Source organism: Phoxinus phoxinus (genome assembly GCF_949152265.1).
Source record: "Phoxinus phoxinus genome assembly, chromosome: 9".
In the NCBI taxonomy this organism is placed as follows: Eukaryota; Metazoa; Chordata; class Actinopteri; order Cypriniformes; family Leuciscidae; genus Phoxinus; species Phoxinus phoxinus.
In genome coordinates this window covers 36,829,349-36,852,324 of record NC_136884.1, presented here as the reverse complement: position 1 = coordinate 36,852,324, position 22,976 = coordinate 36,829,349, and the positions used below count along the sequence as shown (strand labels likewise).

At 40.0% G+C, this 22,976-nt stretch overlaps 1 protein-coding gene across 2 annotated transcripts; it reads left to right on the top strand.

The window, feature by feature from the left end:
• Nucleotides 1–229: 229 nt before the first annotated feature.
• On the top strand, nt 230–22,718 carry LOC307004142 (E3 ubiquitin-protein ligase TRIM47-like). Of its 2 annotated transcripts, XM_079623116.1 has the most exons (6): nt 230–1,106; nt 2,875–2,961; nt 3,049–3,282; nt 6,880–7,039; nt 8,394–8,441; nt 20,473–22,718. In XM_079623116.1, the coding sequence occupies exons 1-6, from the start codon at nt 537–539 to the stop codon at nt 20,616–20,618; spliced, it is 1,245 nt and encodes a 414-aa protein (XP_079479242.1). In that variant the 5' UTR covers nt 230–536; the 3' UTR covers nt 20,619–22,718. The 2 variants fall into 2 exon arrangements, with proteins under 2 accessions (XP_079479242.1, XP_079479243.1); XM_079623117.1 differs by lacking the exon at nt 8,394–8,441.
• Nucleotides 22,719–22,976: the final 258 nt, after the last annotated feature.

Genomic DNA, 22,976 nt, shown 5'->3' with positions numbered 1-22,976 from the left:
TAATCTCAGTATACATCAGATTCTTGTCATGTTGCAAGAGAATCTGGTCATGGGTGGAATGATGTTTTATGGTCTATAATGAAGGAGCTTGCTTATGAAAATTAGCATAGAGAGTGATTGTTAGTGTATGTCATAATTGGGACTATGTACCTATATGGCATGGTAAGTGTGAGGGTAAAGCTGATGTAATTTCCGGGTCGCCCTGTCATGGCGATGAGAGGCACAGACAAGAGATTCTGCTTGTTAGAAGTGTCTGATGGGCTCTGTTATATTTTGATAGAGAAACTGAGAAAAGCCGAGAGTCAATCACATCATAACTGCATCATTGTGTGGGATCTCTTTTATTAAGAGGAAAACACAACGCAGACAGAAACCCACTACACTAGGAGTGAGGAACCTGCTTTACACATTTGCACACTTGTTTTTTTACACATCACTCAAACACAGAACCAGGAAACAGGAAACCCTTCAGTTCAGAGAAATTGAAACTGAAGTGAAGTTGAGCTGTTGTGTGTTTGTGTGTCTCATGCAGTAAAATGGCAGAAGCCAGAATTTCTCAAGATGAGTTGCTGTGTTCAGTGTGTCGGGATCTCCTAAAGGATCCAGTGACCATTCCCTGTGGACACAGTTTCTGTGAGAGATGTATTACAGACTGCTGGGATCAGGAGGATCAGATGAGAGTCTACAGCTGCCCTCAGTGCAGACAGACCTTCAGTCCAAGACCTGCTTTAGCTAAAAACACCATGCTGGCTGAACTGGTGGAGAAACTGAAGACTAAAGTTCCTGCTGACTGTTACGCTGGAGCTGGAGATGTGCAGTGTGACGTCTGTAATGTAAGAAAACGCAAAGCCGTCAAGTCCTGTCTGGGGTGTCTGGAGTCTTACTGCCAGAATCACCTTGAAAAACATGAGAGTTTCTTTAAAAGAAAGAGACACAATCTGACTGATGCCACTGGACGACTGCAGGAGATGATCTGCCAAACACATGATAAACTCCTTGAGGTTTTCTGCCGCACCGATCAGAAGTTTATATGTCTGCTGTGTACGATGGATGAACATAAAAACCACGACACTGTATTAGCAGCAGCACAGAGGACAGAGAAACAGGTATGAACTATAAACTAAACACTGATGATATAATGTTGACACTATTTATATTGCCACCATATGATCAGGAAACAGCATTCACACTGCAGACGTCAGCAGAAGTGAACAGAAGCTGCAAGTGGACTTTCACTGCTGAGTGTATTTGTGCTCCGCACTGAACTTAAAGTCGACATGAAATCAAAATTGACCCAATTTACTTTGTTAGCGCATGTTACTAGTCTTGTGATGAACAATTAATCCATGCAAGTTAATACACAGAAAAAAATTGCCGTGGTAATCTTTAATCAAAATCTGAAAAGTTACTTCCGGTCTGGAATGACGTTCCTTTTTTGATGACGTCTGTCTGACGGCTTGGGTTGAAAACGCTTCACCACTCCCTCACACTGTTAGTCTGCTATGAGCGGAGATGGAGAGGAGGAGCGCTAAAGTAAAACCCTGCCCTCTGTTCAATATTCAGTTTCACTTGGAAATACGCCACAACACTGGAGAAAAGTCGTTTGCAACTTCCGGTTCATGGGGACCTTAACTGAAAATATGGTGAAATGTACTGTAAACATATTTAGCACCACAAACTTTTGTAAAACAGGCTTTGATGAAGCAACATAAAATAATATAAAATATTCACAGATTGTTTGACAAAATATATATCTGTCAGGAATAACACAAGTTAAATGCAGCGACAGACAAAAACACTTTCTTTTCAGTAAATCTGTCTCAGTCCATTTAAACTCAGTCGTTTAGAGCCTCACTTCAGGCTTTGGATTCTGTTCTGTTTTAAAAATAATTTTTGATGGAAATGGGATGCCCGTCTCCATTTAAATTAGAACTGATTTCCAATCACATTTTATAACTGATGGCAGTTATTAACAGAAATACTGTTACGCAGCAGGAAACTGTCAGTGTGAAGATTTACTGTGTCAGTTTCACTTTCATGATACTTATGCTTGCAGTGTGAAAGAGCCCTTTTGCTTCATGTAAATTAATATACGATGGTGAAAACTAATCTATCATCCAGCAGCCATATCACCCTGTAGCCCAAGACTGGTTGCCCACTGAAGCTAAGCAGGGCTGAGCCTGGTTAGTACTTGGATGGGAGACCTTCTGGGAAAACCAGGTTGCTGCTGGAAGAGGTGTTAGTGAGGCCAGCAGGGGGCGCTCACCCTGTGGTCTGTGTGGGTCCTAACGCCCCAGTGTAGTGACGGGGACACTATACTGTCAAAGAGCACCGTCCTTTGGATGAGACGTTAAACCGAGGTCCTGACTCTCTGTGGTCACAAAAAATCCCTTTCGAAAGAGTAGGGGTGTAACCCCGGCATCCTGGCCAAATTTGCCCAGTGGCCTCTGTCCATCATGGCCTCCTAATCATCCCCATATATACTAATTGGCTTCATCACTCTGTCTCCTCTCGGATAATAAGCTGGTGTGTGGTGGGCGTTCTGGCGCAATATGGCTGCCGTCGCTTCATCCAGGTGGATGCTGCACATTGGTGGTGGTTGAGGAGATTCCCCCTTCTATGTAAAGCGCTTTGAGTGCTGAGAAAAGCGCTATATAAATGTAATGAATTATTATTATTATCCCTTTAACGACTTTGAACCTACAGCCATTGGTTATTTATTCTACTGTTACTGGATTTAACAAAGACAAGACAATACTGGAGTGTCAGGGCTCTGGCACAAAACCAAGAATAAACTAGACCAAAGTGACAGAACCCTGACAGAAATGTGACAGCAGAATAAACTGACATCTCTGTTATTGATTTGTGGTGCAGAAGGAGACGCAGAGGTTGTTCCAGCAGAGGATCCAGCAGAGAGAGAAAGATCTTCAGCAGCTGAGAGAGGCTGTGGACTCTCATAAGGTGAGTCTGGAGAAGAAGAGAAGTTTGAGAAGTCTCAGTCAGGACTCACTAAAGCTCACTGTGTGATTGTGATGTGTGTCCTAACAGCGCTCTGCACAGACAGCAGTGGAGGACAGTGAGAGGATCTTCACTAAGATCATCTGCTCCATTAAGAGAAGATGCTCTGAGGTGACCCAGCGGATCAGAGATCAGGAAAAGACTGCAGTGAGTCGAGCTGAAGAACGACTGGAGCAACTGGAGCAGGAGATCTATGATCTGAGGAGGAGAGACGCTGAGCTGGAGCAGCTTTCACACACACAGGACCACATCCATTTCCTGCAGGTAACAGAGATCTAGAAGAACAGGGTCATAACTTGAACAAGAGACTCACAGAGAAACATTTAATAAGAGCAGAATGAGCAGTTGACTGCAATGTTGCCAGGAATTCTGTTTGTTGTGTTATATAATAATAAGGTAGATTCTCATCTGATCATATTGCTTTAAAAATAGACTACACTTATGAATGCCTTTCAGCTCTGGAAATCTCTTAGGAAACATGTTTTGAGCTCTTTCTTCTGGGAGATATATTTAGCTGCCAAACTCCACTAGTGCAAAGAACAGTTCAAAACTTCCCCTTCTGATTTCTTACATCAATGTGAAATTGATGTTACCAATTTTTAGTAATGTTCACCAAAGTTGCTTCAGGTGATCTTCAAACCTGATGGAAGTGCAGTTTCATAATTGTTTGACTGTTCCCTTGAGGATCACACCCATGAGTTTCTTCATCTAGATCGCATGGTGCTCTACCCAGATGACCCTGTGTGCCTTATATCACGCCGGCCTCAAAGAGCAGACAGAGTCATGCCTGAGGATGGCCATCAAGAGATATTCTGTGAGTTTGTGGAGTCGGTACTCACCAGCTGTGGTTGCCCCTTTACAGTGGGTGAAGAGGAGGAGGATCCCTAATACAGTGGTCCCAGAGCTAGCATTAATTTACCTACATATTCTGGAATGGACTCCTACCCATGCTCCCACCCTTGAGGTCTCTTCTTCTTCATCGGTCCCACCAGGCCTAATGGACTTTCTGGTTCCGAATAATTCCCTGGCCCTCCTTCCTCTGCTGGTCCCACCCAGCCTCCTGGCTCATTTGTGTCCAGTGGTTCCCATCCAGCCTCCAATCTCCTGCGTTCCAACCATGGAGGCCATCCAAACCCCCGTCGTCCTCGCAAGTTCCGTCCAGCTCCCTCCTTTCTGCTGGCGTCATCCAGCTTCCATCCAGGATTCACCACGGACTTCCGGACCTCTGGCTGCGCCTCGGCCCTCCACCCCTTTGAATTGACAGGGCGCAAATTTTTACTCCAGTTCCTCCTTCGTCCTCCCACCGGATCTGCCTCTGTCTTTTCTATAATTCTTTCATTTCAATTTATGCAATACAGCTAAGATGATGACTGAGGCATTTGATTTAAATAATGGGTAATACTTTATAATAACGTTTAATTATAAGTCATTTTTAAGTTATTAGTTAATGATGAACTAATCATTTTCAAAACATGGCTATACGTCTATAAATGATTAATAAAATATAAATATGTTGTAAATTATCTTAAAAATGTGTAAATCATGAAATAACCAAACAGATCATTAGTAGATGTTTAATGTTATAAAGATGTAATTAGTTGATATATTAATCACTTACAAATAATTGAAATATTGTTAAAATGGTTTTAGTATCATTATCTCAACAAACAATGGGCTTTTATCCAAAGCGACTTACATTGCATTATCCTATACATTTATACATAGGTATGTGCAATCCCCTGGGATCAAACCGACAAACTTGCGTTGTTAACGCAATGCTCTTACCACTGAGCTACAGGAAAGCTATGATCAGTATATGATCAGTATATTACGGTGACCAGGTGGGGACATGTTCGGTTCATTTAGTTTTGTTGTAGCCACATCATATTAACTTGTGGGAGCGTGTAAATTGTAAAGCCATGGCCTCGAGATCCAATGTTGAGGGAAAGACATCTATTTCTCATGGCCACGAGTTAAATCCGTAAACAAGCTTTGCGACAATAGAACCTGGAATTATCAGAAATGGATAGGCCTAAAATAATATTTATTTTTAATTAAGAATGACAAAATATAGGCGGAATTAAGAAATTATTATTATATAATATAATAATTATATTGGGTGTGATGTTGCCTATAGACAGCACTCAAATGCATTTTGTTTTTAGCAATAAATGATAATAGAATATGTAAGAACAAAATAATATAGGCCTACAAGAAAACTTTTTATCCATCCCATCTCAGAGCCGTTTAAATCCATTCACTGATCTTGTCTTTATTTATTTATTTATTTATTTATTATTATGCTTATTTAACACACATACGTAGTGCTGTTTAAAAGTTTGTGATCCTCTTATAGAATTTGTGAAAAAATCATAAAAAATGCCAAATGCTATTTTTATTTAGTACGGTCCTGAATAAGATACTCTATATTGTCAAAAGTTTTGGGACGTCTGCTTTTACATGCACATGAACTTTAATGACATCCCATTCTTAATCCGTAGGGTTTAATATTGAGTTGGTCTACTCTTTGCAGCTTCAACAGCTTCAACTCTTCTAGGAAGGCTTTCCACAAGGTTTAGGAGTGAGTTTTAAGGGAATTTTTGACCATTCTTCTAGAAGCGCATTTGTGAGGTCAGGCACTGATGTTGGACGAGAAGCTCTCAGTCTCCGCTCTAATTCATCCCAAAGCTGTTCTATCGGGTTGAGTTCAGGACTCTGTGCGGGCCAGTCAAGTTCCTCTACACCAAACTCACTCATCCATGTCTTTATGGACCTTGCTTTGTGCACTGGTGCGCAGTCATGCTGGAACAGGAACATCCCCAAACTGTTCCCACAAAGTCGTGAGCATGAAATTGTCCAAAATGTCTTGGTATGCTGAAGCATTAAGAGTTCCTTTCACTGGAACTAAGAGGCCAAGCCCAACCCCTGAAAAACAACCCCACACCATAATCCCCCTCCACCAAACTTTACACTTGGCACAATGCAGTCAGGCAAGTACGTTCTCCTTATTTGATTTCAAGTGTATGAACATTTATGAATGACTTACTGTCAGGAGATTATATCATGATTTACTAAATGTAATTTAATAGATAATTTATTTACATCACATTTGTAAATCGTTAGCACACCACTTATTAAGTGTTTATGTATAGTCATGTTTTGTAAATGATTAGTTCATCAATAACTAAAAACATATAACTGGACATTATTGTAAAGTGTTAGCACTAGCAGATAAAGTTATGATTATTTAAAATATTACATATAAGAAAGATTTTGGTATATTGCTGACCTTTAGATTTTATTTCCACATGTGAATGGATAACTTTCATGGTTTCTGGACAAATGTTTTTATTTATTTTTTTTATGTGGTGACATGGTATTTAGCTGTTGCTGTCATTAATTCTTTTGTAAATAATTTCAATATACACTATATATTTGGATTCATGATCGCAGTCTTTCTAATAACGTTTAAAAATGATATCTTTCTTAAGCTAATATGTGTCTTATGCTTAAATGTTCTCAGCACATGGTGATTTTCAGTGTCATTATGTTAGCGTGTTACAGTAACTATTTCACCAGTGTCTAGAAACAGCCTTCAATGTGACACCACTGACGCGCTTGATCTGTTACAATTATGTTATTGGCAGATGCTTTATCATCTATCATTCATTTCCTAAAAAGTTCACATATAGTGTAAATGGCAAATGCTAGAATTTGTAGCTCTAATGTCATTAAATGAATATGAGAAGGGCTGGATTGAGGAGAGTTACTAAAGATTAACAAGATCCGCACAAATCTGACAGTAGTGCAGGTTATTGATGAAGTGTGGAGGTGATGAGCTCTGATTTCTGTTTTCTGTAGAGTTTCCAGTCTCTCTCAGCTCCTCCTGAATCTACAGACGTAAATGACAATCCCTTCAGTTCTCTCTCCTCTTTTGATGGCGTGAGAGAATCTGTCCGTCAGCTGAGAGACAAACTGGAGGATTTCTGCAAAGAGGAGCTGAAGAAGATCTCTGACAGAGGTAAAGTCCAGGGGTCTCATTTATAAAACTGTGCAAGGATCCTTACTAAAAGTGTACGTGCGCCCGAAAGGCAAAAATGGCGTACGCAAAAAAATATTCAGATTTATAAAAGCGTGCGTACGCCAGAACCTGCACAGAATTCACTTTGTAAATCCCAGTCAGCGGAAGATTGTGCGCACATGCGTCTCCTCCCCGAAATAACCATATATGAGCTTACAACGGCTAGTTTTACTATGCATATCCTCATCTGCATATCATTTGCATATGGTTATTCATCCACGTGATAACGGTACAAGACATTAGGGAAAATTTGAAATACGGATGTGCTGTCACATTACATTAATAAAAATTATTTAGTAGCCTAACCTTTCCTTGTTTTTGAATAAATAAATCAAATAGTGTAAAATACTTTTCAGAGAAAGTTTTTCTCAATCTTTTCCACTGACCAAATAGTAGGCTATTTTTAATTGATTTATATTTCTAATGGAAACAGATAGACCTCGTTGTGCATTATATTTGCACAATCTTCTATTATCATGTTAAGCAATCTCTGTAGTTAAAACATTAAAACACAGCATGCCAAAGGAAAAGTGTTCAAAAGCATTGCATCCACAACAAATATTTATAGACTATTTATATATATATTTTAACTTTTCAGTAAATTTCATGTAGCTAGTTTAAGTGTTTAACTCCATTAATGAGAATGGCATATTTAATCTAAATGTTTATATCAGAAATAAAACATAGTTTAAATCATTGTTTTATATAAACTGTAGCCTATTTATGATTAGGACTCATAATGAAGATTTACAGTTTTACTTCATCTGCCGTTAGATATGCGTCAGTTTCACTAAACGGCCCAACGCGCTCGCTGGCGCGGACATTTAAGGGGTGGATATTTTTGCTTTAAGTGATAGGCTTGGTGAGTCAAATTATATTTGAATTATATTTCTGTATGTATAATTAATTCGAATAATCAAATAATTTTGATTTTCTGTCTAAAAGTGACCAAAAAGACATTTAACTCCAGCTCACCATCGGTGGCGCCAATTCCCTTTGTCTCCAGAATGTGCGTACGCACGGCTCAAAGTTTTCTTAAAGATGCGCACATTCTCCCGTCAAGTTTGTTTTTTTATAGATCACAACCTTTGCGTGGGAACTGGCGTACGTACGTTTCCAGCCCCGTTTTGTGCGTACGCACGCTTTATAAATGAGACCCCAGGAGATTCTGCTTTCATAAATAATCCTCCATCATCTCATTTCATGTAGAAGATCATATTAGAAATATACGGATTCAGGGATCATTTTCTCTTGACATGATAATCACACTCTTCATGTCTGTTGATTTCCACAGTCACTTTTAACAACATTGTTTCCAAGACCAGGACCGACTTCCTACAATGTAAGTCACTAAGAAAACAAGCAGAAAACTCATTGAGTGTGTTCATGTTCTTCCCGTAGAAGGTGAAAGAAAACATGACAGAAAGGTTTTAGAGTTGATCATGTAAATGATGATTTGCACAGGAAATCTGGTAAACTGTACTGAGAAACTGCTGACATATTGAACATGAAGAGTTCAGATACACTGAAAAATAACACCCAGTAACACTTTGTTTTAAGGGTCCATAATTATCCGGTAGTGAAGCATTAACACACCCATAGTTAATGGTTAACTTTACATAAATTAAAGGCATATTTTTCCATTATTTATGCGGGATATAGTTGAGATTAAACAACTCTGACAGGCTGGGGGAAATGTTGATACCCAAGTATGTAATGTTGCCGGTGTGGAGTGGAAGAGAAGAATTATGAGCTGTAGCATCCCAGCCATCCTCAGAAATGGGTAGTATTGTTGATTTATTCCAGTTTATTGTTTAATCAAAAGAAAGAAAAAGAAAATATATATCTAAATAATTTTAAAGGTTTCTTCTAGTGACTTGTAGGGTTTTTGTAAACATAACAATGAATCATCTGCATAAAGACATATCTTATGTTGTGTATCGATGTGTAGCAAGTGGCACAATTGTAATGACTACGCCGGGGAAAACAACCCAAATAAAGCACATAAGTACGTTCCACCTAGAAAGGCGAAAGGCATGGGATTACGTACAAAAGTCTTTTTTTATTAAAGTTAAGAAAGTTGGTCAACAATTATTTAAAACAAGAACAGTTTGTTCTATTTGATGTCCTTGATTCGTCATTGGTTGAATAGAACAAAAAAAAAAGATGAAAAAAAAAAGATGAAAAAGAAAGAAAGAAGAGAATTCACAATAAATCTTGCAGGGGCTGAGGCCTCCTATAGGGAGCGGGCCAGTGTGACAGCAGCTGGTCTACAATAGAAACCTTGAAGCAAAGCCAGTAATGCAGCAGACAACTAGCCCACTCCAGGAAGCCCTCAGCTCCTAAAAAGAAGAAATAAGAAAGAAAACAAGAGGCAGATAATTAATAAATTAAACAAATTTAAATAAGCAAAATAAAAACACATTCAAAATGGATTTACAAAATTAAACGTAACCACTATAAGAAAAAAAAACAACAATTGACAATATATGATGTTTTATTAACAAGGTTCGGGAGAAGCACGTTCAGATAATTAACACAAATGGAGAGCACTCAGCAATCAATGGTAAAAGGTATATATACACTCAGCAGTCTTACCTCATTTCATTGACAGTTTTGCAGCATCCCTCCATCACCCCTTCTCCACGCTTCTAGTCCTAAGCACTTACATACGGGGGGAGTACTCTGGGTTCGGGCCGAACTCCGAGCTCGGAGCCCTCCCTCCGGACAGCACGACAATACGCATTAAACTTTACCCCTTCAAATTATATGTAAGTGTGAACTCGTGAAACTCCAAATAAACAAAGTATGAATACGGCAAATGCACATTAAAGAACAAAAATAAACAAATGCACTGTTGTGAATGCAGAAACTCACACCAAACACTGAGCTAACTGCAATATCATACAATAGCCTTGTTGATAGCAACAGCTGGTGTTCCGATCAAGTTTACGTTAAACTGCGATGCCACCAGCCCAATGGTAGATCCCTGAAGGCACACCGTACTGAAACAAATGGCTATAACTTAAATTAAGTCAAACCAAACTTCCCAAAACAAAGCATTAAACTTACCTGGAAGTAAGCAGCACCACACATGCACACGGATTCTCAGCAACCCAACGTCACTCTAAACAAATAAAAACAATCGCCTAACGTCACTGGACAACACTAGGCTCAAACAGCTAACCCACAATGCTAAAAACACGTACCTCCGTAGTCCGTAGAAACGACGCAAATGGACGGGCTTTCGACCATGACGCACTCCAAGGGCGATAGCTCATTGGCCACATATCAAATGACGGTGAAGTGTTGAGAACGTCACACGACCTCACTACAGATGTTTTGTTTCCATGTGATATTATTGTTTTGTCGTATTCCTGCTGCAAGTGGTTCTATAAATATGGCAAATAAAGAAGGCGAGAGTGGGCATCCTTGTCTGGTCCCTCTGTGAAGTGTGACATTTTGTGATGTGATCCCATTTGTGATTATTGTGGCCCTGGGTGAAGTATATAATATGTCTATCCAATGGATGAATGACTCTCCAAAGCCGAATCTGTGTAGAGTGCTAAAAAGAAATATCCAGTTAACTTTGTCAAATGCTTTTTCGGCATCAAGTGATAAAATTATAGTTTTGGTTTGTTTTTGTTGGGCAAGGCTAATTAGGTTGAATAATCTACTTATATTATCAGAAGCAATACAACCTGTTTGATCATGGTGAATTAACATCAGGATAACTGTTTCTATTCTAGTAGATAACTCTTTGGTAATGATTTTTAAATCTGCGTTTATCAATGAGAGAGGGCGGTAACTGGAAGGGTGCATTGGGTCCTTGTTTGGTTTTAGCAAAAGTGTCATAAATGCAGTTTTAATTTCTGTGATAACTCTGAGGGATAACGTAGATAGAATTGGCCAGAAGTGTCTATAGAATTCAGCTGGTAGTCCATCAGGTCTGGGTGATTTGTTATTTGGCATTTAATCTAGTGCTTTATGGAGTTCGTCATGAGTGAGGAGTGTATCTAATGCATTTGCCTGTTCTTTTGACATTGTTGGTACATTTATTCATTTAGCAGACTCTTTTATCCAAAGTGACTTACAAATGAGAACAATAGAAGCAGTTAAATTAACAGTAGGACGACAAAATGCAAGTGCTATGACCCTTCTCAGTTTAATCTAACACAGTTTATTTTATTTTTTTTATAAATAGAATAGATGAGAAAGTGTTAGTATTAATGGAACAAGTGCTGCCGAAAAAGATACGTCTTCAACCGTTTCTTGAAAATGGCTACGGACTCAGCAGCTCTGGTTGAGTTGGGTAGATCATTCCACCAGCAGGGAACAGTCATGGTAAAGGTCCGATAAAGAGATTTTGTGCCTCTTTGAGATGGCACCACAAGATGGCACATAAGTCTGAAGTAATGAGTTCAGGTACAGGGGAGCAGTGCCAGTGGTTGTTCTGTAGGTAAACGTCAGTGACTTGAATGTGATGCGAGCGGCAACTGGCAACCAGTGCAATTTTGTGAGGAGAGGAGTGACGTGTGCTCTCTTCGGCTCGTTGAAGAACACTCTAGCTGCAGCATTCTGGATCAGTTGCAGAGGTTTGACAGTGCAAGCTGGGAGGCAAGCCAGGAGAGCATTACAATAGTCCAGTCTGGATAGAACAAGCGCCTGAACAAGCAGTTGTGTAGCTCTGATAGGAAGGGCCTGATCCTTCTGATGTTGTACAAGGCAAATCTGCAGGACCAGGTAGTTCCAGTAATGTGGTCGATGAAGTTCAATTGATCATCAATTACAACTCCAAGGTTCCTGGCTGACCTTGATGGAGTTATGGATGACGAGCCTAGCTGGATGGTGAAGTTGTGATTAAGTGCTGGGTTAGCCGGGATTACGAGTAGCTCTGTCTTCGCAAGGTTTAGTTGAAGGTGGTGGTCCTTCATCCAGCCAGTGATGTCTGTCAGGCAGGCTGAGATGCGAGCGGCTACCGTCGGATCATCAGGCTGGAATGAGAGGTAGAGTTGTGTGTCATCAGCGTAGCAGTGGTAGGAAAAGCCATGTTTCTGAATCACATATCCCAGTGATGTCATGTAGATGGAGAAGAGAAGTGGTCCAAGCACTAAGCCCTGAGGCACACCAGTAGCTAGATGTTGTGACTTTGAAACCTCACCCCTCCACGACACCCTAAAGGATATACCTGAGAGATAAGACTTGAACCACTGGAGTGCAGTTCCCGAGATCCCCTTCATCTTTAGGATTGACAGGAGGATCTGGTGGTTAACTGTGTCAAAGGCAGCAGACAGATCCAGCAGGATGAGAACTGAAGACTTGGAAGCTGCTCTTGCCAGTCTCAGAGCTTCAATTACTGAGAGCAGAGCAGTCTCAGTTGAGTGTCCGCTTTTGAAACCAGACTTGTTGTCCAAGAGGTTGTTCTGCGTAAGAAAGGAAGAGATCTGGTTGAAAACATCTCGTTCAAGTGTCTTCGATACGAATGAAAGAAGGGATACCGGTCTGTAATTTTCTACATGTGCTGGATTTAGAGTGGGTTTCTTAAGCAGTGGGGTTACTCGAGCTTGCTTAACCCTCTGGGGACCAAAAACGCGCCCCGCGTTTTGCTCGTGTTAATTTTGATCTTTCATTTTCGTGTTATACATCAATCGATCCTGTTCAGTTTCTATTTTATTCTCTATAATCACAATAAAAATAAAGTGTTTTGCTTTTTGCCAAATAAAGAAAAATGAACATGATGCGAGTTCTGCACTCTCTCTTTCAATGAACTCCTGTTACTCCTCTGTAACTCTGTAACTCCGCAAAAATTTAGTCAAACAGGCAAACATACCCACCGGCATAAAGCTTTAGATCGCATCTTTTAAATTAAGTAATTTATATAAAAAACTAATATTCTCAGCTTCTGTAATCGGTATGAAAAGAGAGCGATTCCAGTCGAGCTCATTACGAGCTCATTGACTTTAATTCGTTCACGCCTACTCACGGAGCGCGCTATTCACAAGATAATGTGTTAAGCCATCTATGCAAAACAGGTAAACGCCCCCAAGCAAATGCTTTAAGTTTCATCATTCAGTCACCTGCGCGTTGGGAAGATGGCACGATACAATAATATTCTTCAACTTTTTAAAAAGCTATCACTATCTCTGCCTGCAACTCGGAGTGCGCTTAGCAACACAGTCAGAAATCAGAAAGAGTAAGTACATATTTACCCACTATTTTACAGATGTTAGTTCAATTTTGTTTATACTTAGTGTTAATACAATATGAGCCTGTATGACTGAATGATTGTTGATGATGTTACATATGTTTTGTGTTATCAGCATTGCTAAATGTCCATCAGTTTCCATTAAAACTTTTCAATTACAGATTTGCTTAAATGTTTTGCGCTATTATCTAAATATCGATAAAAAACTATTGCAAAATGACGGCGTTTCCATTAATTTATTGTAACATTGATTTATTGTAACATTGAAGTGAACAGACACATGATGAATGATGACGGTAAAGTAAGCAAAACAAATGAAATAAAATAAAACTAAATGAAATGAAAACGAAAACGGTCAACAGAAAGTGAGCGTCCCAGCTACTCACCCCCTTCCTACATACAAACCACAGACAAACTAACAGGTAATATATGCACCTGTAACAAGTGACGTAAACCGAAACAAATTTCAAAATAAAAGACATCAACCCAAACCTGGCACCTACATTCCAGCCCCTGATTATTACACCCCAAAACTGTAATAATCATGACAATACAACACAATCACGCAAAATATACATCACTGAATATTTACCTACATACATAGAAATCGCTAAATCTTATTTCACAAATAAACAATGTATACACATGTGTATGTGTAAATGTCCAATTCTTCAATGTGTGAACAGTGTCCGTAATCAAAGGAAGTAAAACATGTCCATCAAACGGTCTTTAGTCAAAGTCTTCGGTAAGTCATTTGAGAGCTCTCATAAGTCAGTCAGTCAGTCAGTCGGTCATAGAGGAGTTAAAAGTCCTCCGTTTCCAGAAGAAGGCAAACTTTAGTAATGGGTCTGGTCAAGCAGGAACTCTTGGTCTTGATTCTTACTTGCCGTGTCAATCCCTTTTTATCCTGTGTGATCTGAACAATCTTGCCCATTATCCATGAGCTCCTTAGAGCAGTATCATCCACTACAAGCACAATATCTCCCACTTGAAAATTGCGTTTCTTCACCAGCCACTTCTGGCGTTCTTGTAGTGCAAGTAGATACTCCCCAATCCATCTCTTCCAAAATAGATCCGCCATATATTGAACCTGTCCCCAACGCCTTGTCCAGACGCTCACCAACTCTGATGACATCTGAGTGAAGCACAGGATTAAGTCTATAGAGTTCACATTCCGTTTTACCAATCCATCTTTCCGTAGACTAGCCAGTTCCTCAGAATATCTCTTCTTTTGGCAAAGACGGATAATCTCCAATTCAGCTCTTTCCAGCTCATCAGTAGACAACAATTTTGCAGACGCATTGGATTTTAATTTTTGTATCTCTTTCTTAACAACAGTCTCTCGTTGCAACTTGTCCATATCAGAGTAAGTAGTCATCAACCTTTTCCTTTCCTTGCTGAGATCAATTAGTATGTTCCTGAGTCGAAGGATCCAAGCTACGCCCTTTTTTAATTGCATCCATGAAGAGTAGCATTTAAAGTATGGCATAAAATCATACTCTTGATGAACTTGCACAGTATTCACCAGAACACTCTTTTTCACTTCTGGGTCACAAGACGACATCACACCTACATCAGTAGGATCCACAGGCCACAACTCTTGTGGTTGAACAAGAAATGGAGGACCAGAAATCCATATCTGGTTCTTTAAGAATGAATCAACCTTTAGACCTCTGGATGCTAGGCCAGCTGGATTGTTGGAAGAATTCACATACCTCCATTGTCTGATCTCAGAAACACTTCGAATTTCAGCAACTCGATTGGCTACAAAGCATTTGAATCTAGAAGTCTCATTTTGGATGTACTTGAGGACAGAGGTGCTGTCGGTCCAAAACACAGAATCCTGAAGTTTCATCTTCAGCTCTCTCTTCCACAACTTGTCCATGCAACCAGCAAGTGTGGCAGCTGTGAGCTCCAGACGAGGGATAGTGATAGGTCGTAAAGGTGTCACTCTTGCTTTACTCATTAAAAGAAAGGAATGGGCACATTGTTGATCATTATGAAGTAGTAAATACGACACCATGCCATAACCCTTCTCACTGGTGTCCGAAAAGTGATGCAATTGGGCAGATATAACTTCTCCAAACTTTTCCAGCTTTAAACACCTGCGGACCTCAAATTTTTCCAATTCATGAAGTTTCTCCAACCAACTCGTCCATCGCTGAATGTACACTGTTGGAATAGTGCTGTCCCATCCAATTTTTTCATGACACAGATCTTGAAGTATCATTTTGGCACGTAGAATCACAAGAGACAGAAAGTCAAGAGGGTCATAGATGGAACTAATGATAGAAAGAATTCCTCTTCGAGTAAGAGGTCTCTCCTTGATGGTCACCTTGAACTTGAAGACATCAGACTCAGCACACCACTGCACACCTAATGCTCTTTCCAGAGGTAGCGTGTCATGTTCCAAATCCAAGTTCTTAACTTTCTTGTCTCTGTCTTCTTCAGGGATGGCATTTAACACAGTGCGGCTGTTACTTATCCATTTGGTTAATCGGAATCCACCTTCAGCGCACATTTCTGTGAGCTTCTGGTACAATAGAACAGCTTCTGAATCTGTAGGCACAGAGACAAGACAGTCGTCTACATAGAAGTTATTAAAGACAATGTCCACGGTCTTGGCATCATACAGATCCTTATGGTCCTCTGCACACTTTCTCAATGCATAGCTAGAGCAACTTGGAGATGAAGTTGCTCCAAATAAATGCACAACCATTCTGTATTCTTCCAGATTGGCATCAATGTTTCCTCCAGGCCACCAAAGAAACCTCAAGAGATCACAATCATAAGGATTTACCTTAACCTGATGAAACATCGTTTCTATGTCAGCCATCATGGCAACGTACTCCATTCTGAATCGCACAAGAACACTCACCAGCGAACTTGTTAAATCTGGACCTTGCAAAAGATGATCATTCAATGATGTTCCTTGATATGATGCTCCGCAATCAAATACCACTCTGATCTTTTGCTTTTTAGGATGGTACACACCATGGTGAGGTATGTACCATAAGCGTCCATCAAGTCGTTCCAGTTCAGCTGTGGGAACCTTTTCAGCATGGCCTTTAGCGATGACACTCTCCATAAAGGTAGTATAGTCAGCATGAAAAGAAGTGTTTCTTTGAAGCCTTCTTTGAAGATTCAGGGCACGTTGTTCCACGATTGCTCTATTCTTGGGCATGACTACCTTTTTGTTTTTAAGTGGAAGACCAATGTAATAATGCCGATTGGTCAGTCTTGCTGACTGGGAAACAAAATCCATGAATTTATTATCTTCCATTGACAATCCTTGCTGTTCTTCCTGAGCACATTCAGGAAAGTCACCCTTGAACTGTTGCTCCCATAACTCATCCAGTTTCATAACTGTGATCCTATTGACAGTCACGTGAGAATCTTCCTTAACAGCATACTCTTCCTGTCGCTTGATTGGTCCATTAACTGCCCAACCAAACATGGTCTTAATGGCATATGGTCCACTGTCTTGACAGCGAATAATCTGCCACGGCTCCAAAGCCTCTGGCACATTAGCACCAATCAACAACTCCACACCAGCATCAATTGAAGGCAAACATAAATGACTTAAATGAGGCCAACAAGCAAGATCGTTTTGTGTGGCGATGTTGGTTTTACTTACAGGCATGGTCTTCTGCGTGTATATCTCTGGCAAAGCACAGTAATGCTCTTGATTCAACCCTGACACTTCCAGATCCTTCAGAAGATAACAGCAAACGGATTTGTCCTGACTCATGGTTCTCATTAGAATGTTAACCTTCTTTGTGGAGAGATTGAGCTTGGACATCAAACTCTCTGTGCAGAAAGATGCAGAGCTCCCAGAGTCCAGAAAAGCATAGGTGGTCACAACTTTACTTCCTTTCTTTGATTTCACACATACAGGAACGATAGACAATGCACAATTTTCTTTACCAGCCCCAGTAAGAGCACTGGACTGGAGCGAGACCAAACCACTTTCCACGGTTGACTTTGGCTCATCTTTATACTGAATGGCCCTTCTTTCTGATGGACAAATATGAAGAAGACTTGGGTGTTTGAGATGACATATTCTGCATATACTTCTCTCTTTACAATCACGGCTGAAATGTCCTATACATAAGCAACCGAAACAAATCCTCTTTTGCGTCAGGAAATTCATCTTTTCTGCATGAGATCTTTCAACAAGCCTTTTACAGAAGTCCAATGCATGCGCTCCATCACAGAAGAGACAGGTTTTAGCCTTCCAAACACACTCCTTTGCACCAGTTGCATTGACTGTGGTGGCAAAACTACTTTTAGGTTTTTGAGGCGATTTGGTATTCAGGTTTCTACCTCCAATAGGCAGGGCATCTTAAATGTTTCCAAATACCGGATCGGTAACGATTTTCACCTGTCTTTCTAGGAAGTCCACAATATCAGAAAAGCAAGCTGGATGGTTATGTCTTTCCTGTAAATCATATGCCACCATTCTCCATCTTTCTCTGAGCTTATAAGGAAGTTTTGCAAGAACAATTTGCATATTAGAGGCAAGATTCAACTCATTCATGTAACAAATATTTTGCATAACATTGCAGCAACTCCTGAGAAATAAGCTGTAGTCCTGCAGAGCCTTAGCATCCTCAGGTCTTATAGCTTGCCATGAGAGCGCTCTTTTCATGTAAGCTGAGGCTATACGTACCTCATTGCCAAAATGCTCCTTGAGCAAAGCCTTAGCCTTTATATACCCTTGTGAAGGAATCATCAGTTGACAGATTTGAACAAGATCCTTAGGTTGCCCACGAGTGTTCTGCTCCAAGAAATGCAAGCAATCTGCATGGCCACTTGCTTTCTTTTCCACCACCTCTTCGAATGTTCGCATAAAGTCGTGATAACGCAATGGATCTCCATCAAAGAATGGGACCTCCCTTGGTGGAAGTGAAGATAAGTTGTGTTGCTGAACTAATAAGGCAGCAATTTCATTTTTTTTGTCAATAAGCTTAAGGATACTTCCTCCTTCCAAACCATCCTGTAATCTTGATCCAGCCTGCATTCCAGGTCTATGTCCCTGTCCACCATCATGACTGATACTGGGTAATGTAGAATGTGTCAACCTTGTGTTAGAATTTACAATCTGTTGCTGTTGTCGAGCTGACGGAGTTGGAAAACGCATAGGATTCTCTGGTGCTGCTTGAGCCTGTGTATAAGATACAGGTGGCTGTAGTGGCATTGAATGTGAACTTGAAGGTAAAAATGGATCCACATTTGGGTTAAGATAACTGGTTCCAGTATTTCTTGCCCTTAACGCACTGGCATCAGAAGAATTTGTACAATCACTTTTTTCTGATCTCACGTTGCTATACACTTTTATCTTGGCCATGGATACAGCAATTTTAGTGTCCAGTTCCATTTGTTCTTTTCTCCTCCTTAAATCCTCCTCTTCCTTATCCAATACATGTTTCCGTGACAGCATTTTTTGATGTGCCAACAAGGCTGCCATTTCGGCCTTAACTTTAAGATGAGCAGATACAATGGAAGATCGACTGGTTCGAGATCCTTGAGTTGTTGTCGTTTTTCTGCTCACGTTAGAGACACTATCAGTTGGTTGTATTTGATTCTGCACGTCACCATCGTCTAGATCACCGTTCGGATATTCACTTGGAACATGCATTTTATGAGATGATGAAACTGGTTCAGCAGAAGATGGATTATTAGAATCACAACTCAGTTGAGGTTCAGCAAGATTATCCATTGCTCTTGAATCATGAATGACAGAAAGTGACGGGCAAAGGTTTGCATCACGTTGAGTAGAATTTGGTTCACTTATTGCATGTTGCCTCAGATTCCTAGCTTCATTCAACCATCGTTCAACATCTTCCACAAATCCATCATTGTGCTTAGAAACAGCATCAAACCACTCATTTTGTTTGTTTTGTTCATCAGGAGGAAGAAAAGGAAGTACTTCTTTGTGCAACACAGATGCATCATCTTTCAAACATTTCAAAGATTCCACCATTGAAGACACTTGCAAAGCATTCATCACATTCCATGAGATCTTTCATTGATACAATCAAGCTCTTCATTTGATTCACCTTAGCCTTGCGATCCTTTTGCAATGCCTCAATTTTAAGCGCCAATGCCTTTGCCGTAAGCTTAGGCTCTCTTTTGCTGCTCACAGCAGCGTGCGCAGACTCATCTGCATCCATTTCACACACCACGCAATCCCAGTAATCCAAACAGCGCCGTAATTCAACGCGCAGATCAAGCCAACAACTTCATGAATGGGCGCAGCACCACAGCGCGATTACGAGTGCGTAGTAAACTCGACTTCATTCCACAACCGCATTCCATCCACACACAAACACTGCACGGCCCGAGACCATAGCGTCTTCTCATTCAAATAAACAGCAATGCTGCAGCCAAACATAGCAGAACCGAGCACATACCTCTTCTGCCGTCAGGATACAGAAGCGCGATCTCACTTCAATGTGTGCGTCGGCGTTTCACATGCGGTGTGCGAAGAAATCCTTTCCAATCCACGGTAATCAAATCCAACAGCGAGCCTTTTCTGTTGACTAAATATAGCGGCAGCCAGTAACCGCTAAGAGGCTGAGTAGAGGGAGTAAAAGATGACGCGTTTCCATTGCAGTCCAGGTGATTTATTGTAACATTGAAGTGAACAGATGATGAATGATGACGGTAAAGTAAGCAAAACAAATGAAATAAAATAAAACTAAATGAAATGAAAACGAAAACGAAAACGGTCAACAGAAAGTGAGCGTCCCAGCTACTCACCCCCTTCCTACATACAAATCACAGACAAACTAACAGGTAATATATGCACCTGTAACAAGTGACGTAAACCGAAACAAATTTCAAAATAAAAGACATCAACCTAAACCTGGCACCTACAGTGGTTATGTAAATACTTCAGTGGTTATATCCATCACCTTATCACATTACCAAATCTACAGCCCAGTTTAAGTTAATCAATTTAATCCTGAATAGTGAATGAAGTAAACTTCCGTTTTACATATTCAAGTGGATTTTACACAATGCAATTAGGTAAAGACAAAATGTTCAACAATTGTGTGATTTTAACTCATTTAATTGTTTAATTGTTTTAATTGTTTTTTACAGTGTACATTAAAAGATCAGATTCATAATTCCTGATTCTGATATGTTTTATCTCCATCAGATTCTCATCAGCTCAATCTGGATCAGAACACAGCACATAAACGCCTCTGTCTGTCTGTGGAGAACAGAGTCCAGAATCCAGTTCTAAACCCGCACCCGCGCCCGCGCGCCATGCAGTGCGCGCGCCAAACTCCCCACAGACCCTAGGATATGCATCAAAATCTTGTTTTTTTGTCTCTCACAGAGTCCTGTGAGAGACACTCTCACAGTCCAGTCGTATCCTGATCATCCAGACAGATTTGATGATGTGCCTCAGGTGTTTTGTAGAGAGAGTGTGTGTGGATGCTGTTACTGGGAGATTGAGTGGCATGGAGAATATGTGTTTATATCAGTGTCATATCAGAGCATCAGCAGGAAGGGACGATATAATAAGTGTCGGTTTGGATCTAATGATCAGTCCTGGAGTTTGTTCTGCTCTCCCTCCAGTTACTCATTCAGACACAATAACACAGAGACTGAACTCCCTGTAAAGCCCATCAGTCATAGAATAGGAGTGTATGTGGATCACAGTGCAGGAACTCTGTCCTTCTACAACGTCTCTGACACAATGAGCCTCATACACACAATCCAGACCACATTCACTGACACACTCTATCCTGGGTTTAGGGTTTATTCTAGATCATCAGTGAAACTGTGTTGATGAATCAGATTAGACTAGAGAGATTCTACCCATAATGCTTTGAGCTGCATGATCAGTGACTGTCACACGCTGGCTTGACTAGATAATCCAAGATAAGAGGCTTGATGCAGAAAAACATTGAACACTTGTAGCTCGGCCACATAAGGGATGAATATTTACATTGCTGTGAATTATTAAAATTATTCAAATAATGCAGCTGCCAGTTTATAATTGTTCTACCTGTGTTTATTGCCCGGACATGTGGTTGACTTCCCGTTTACTCACGGTTGCGTAGCTCCAGCAAATCCCCCGTGACGTCAGCCGAATCAGCTGAATGACTTTACTTCCGATAAAAGAAGCCGGAAAACCGGCATTCAGGAGCAATGTTGATGGTGTTCAAAGGAATTAGCGATCGATCACACGGTCATTATCATTACTTGGACAGTAACTGCTTCACATCGTGCTCACGGACTCAAACGTATCAGCCGGTGAGACCGATTCAACACACACACCTACAGGACACTGTACGAGAATATTACTGACAATTCCACTGCTCTTACACATTGCACTTTTGTACCTTATTTTTCTTTGTACGAGATGTGTATGTATATATTTATTGGTACAGCTTGTTTTTCTTCTTCTAGATTATTGTAAATACAAATTTAAAGACGGGTTAAGATTAGAGCCGGGACTTTAACGCGTTAATTAAGATTAATTAATTACACAAAAAATAACGCGTTAATTTTTTTTAACGCATTTTAATCGCACTTATTTTTGCACCGCGGAACGTTTCTCACTGGATGAGTTTAGGCGGACCGATTATACTGGAGCACCAATAGCGTTCATAACCGTCTATGTTCATAACTTGATAACTTCAGACAACAACAAACCACAGTGAACATGAACAAAGAAGCTGACGAGACCGCTTTGGTTGGCCCCGTGGATGGGACATTTTGTTATAAAAAACGAACGGATGGAAGCGTCGATAAGAGCATGGTTGTGTGCAAGCTATGCAACAAGGAATTCGGAACGGCTATTGCTACACTTAATGGCAAAAATAGCACTGGTCTGCTGGACTTGGTTGAACAAAAATAAAAAGTATTTTGTTGCTTAAGCTTATGTATTCAGTCATTATTCAATGGTATACTAAAAATCCATTTGAAAATTTTTACTTCTCACTTCTCAGAATTTTTACTTCTCAGGTCAAATATTTATATGCGATTAAAATGCGATTAATTTCGATTAATTAATTATAAAGCCTCTAATTAATAAGATTAATTTTTTTAATCGAGTCCCGGCCCTAGTTAAGACCATAAAGTTGTTTGTGTATTATCATCTATAAATCTAGGCTGAGTGTTACACACTTATAGTTAATAAAGGATAAACATCAGCAGGAAACATTAAAACGAGACAAAGAACATAATGACTAAGGGTTTAACCCTTAGGGAACACGCCGGTGTAATTTGCTGGATTTTCTTCACATAGTAGCCCAATAGATTTAAATTACTCCATTTATGGTCATACAGAAAAAAGAATCTGTGAGATGTCTACTTTAGTATGTGTCCACTTACAATCAAAACAAAATATTGTGCTTTTGTAAAATAAAGAAAATAAACAGGGTATGTTTTCTGCCTCTCTGTCTCTGTGAACTTTTTTTTGTTAAGTACGTCTATAAACTGAAACAAAACTCAGCAAATAATTGTCACACATGAGCAATATATCTTTAAAAACATTTAAGTGTGTACTTTTTAAATTTTCTAATTCAAAACTGTAATGATAAGTAAGACGGAAGCAATTACAAGTAAAATGATGATTTATTGAACCGTAGGTCACACAGGAAAACTCCGAACAGGATGATCGCTTGTTGATGAAAGTCAGACCAGAAA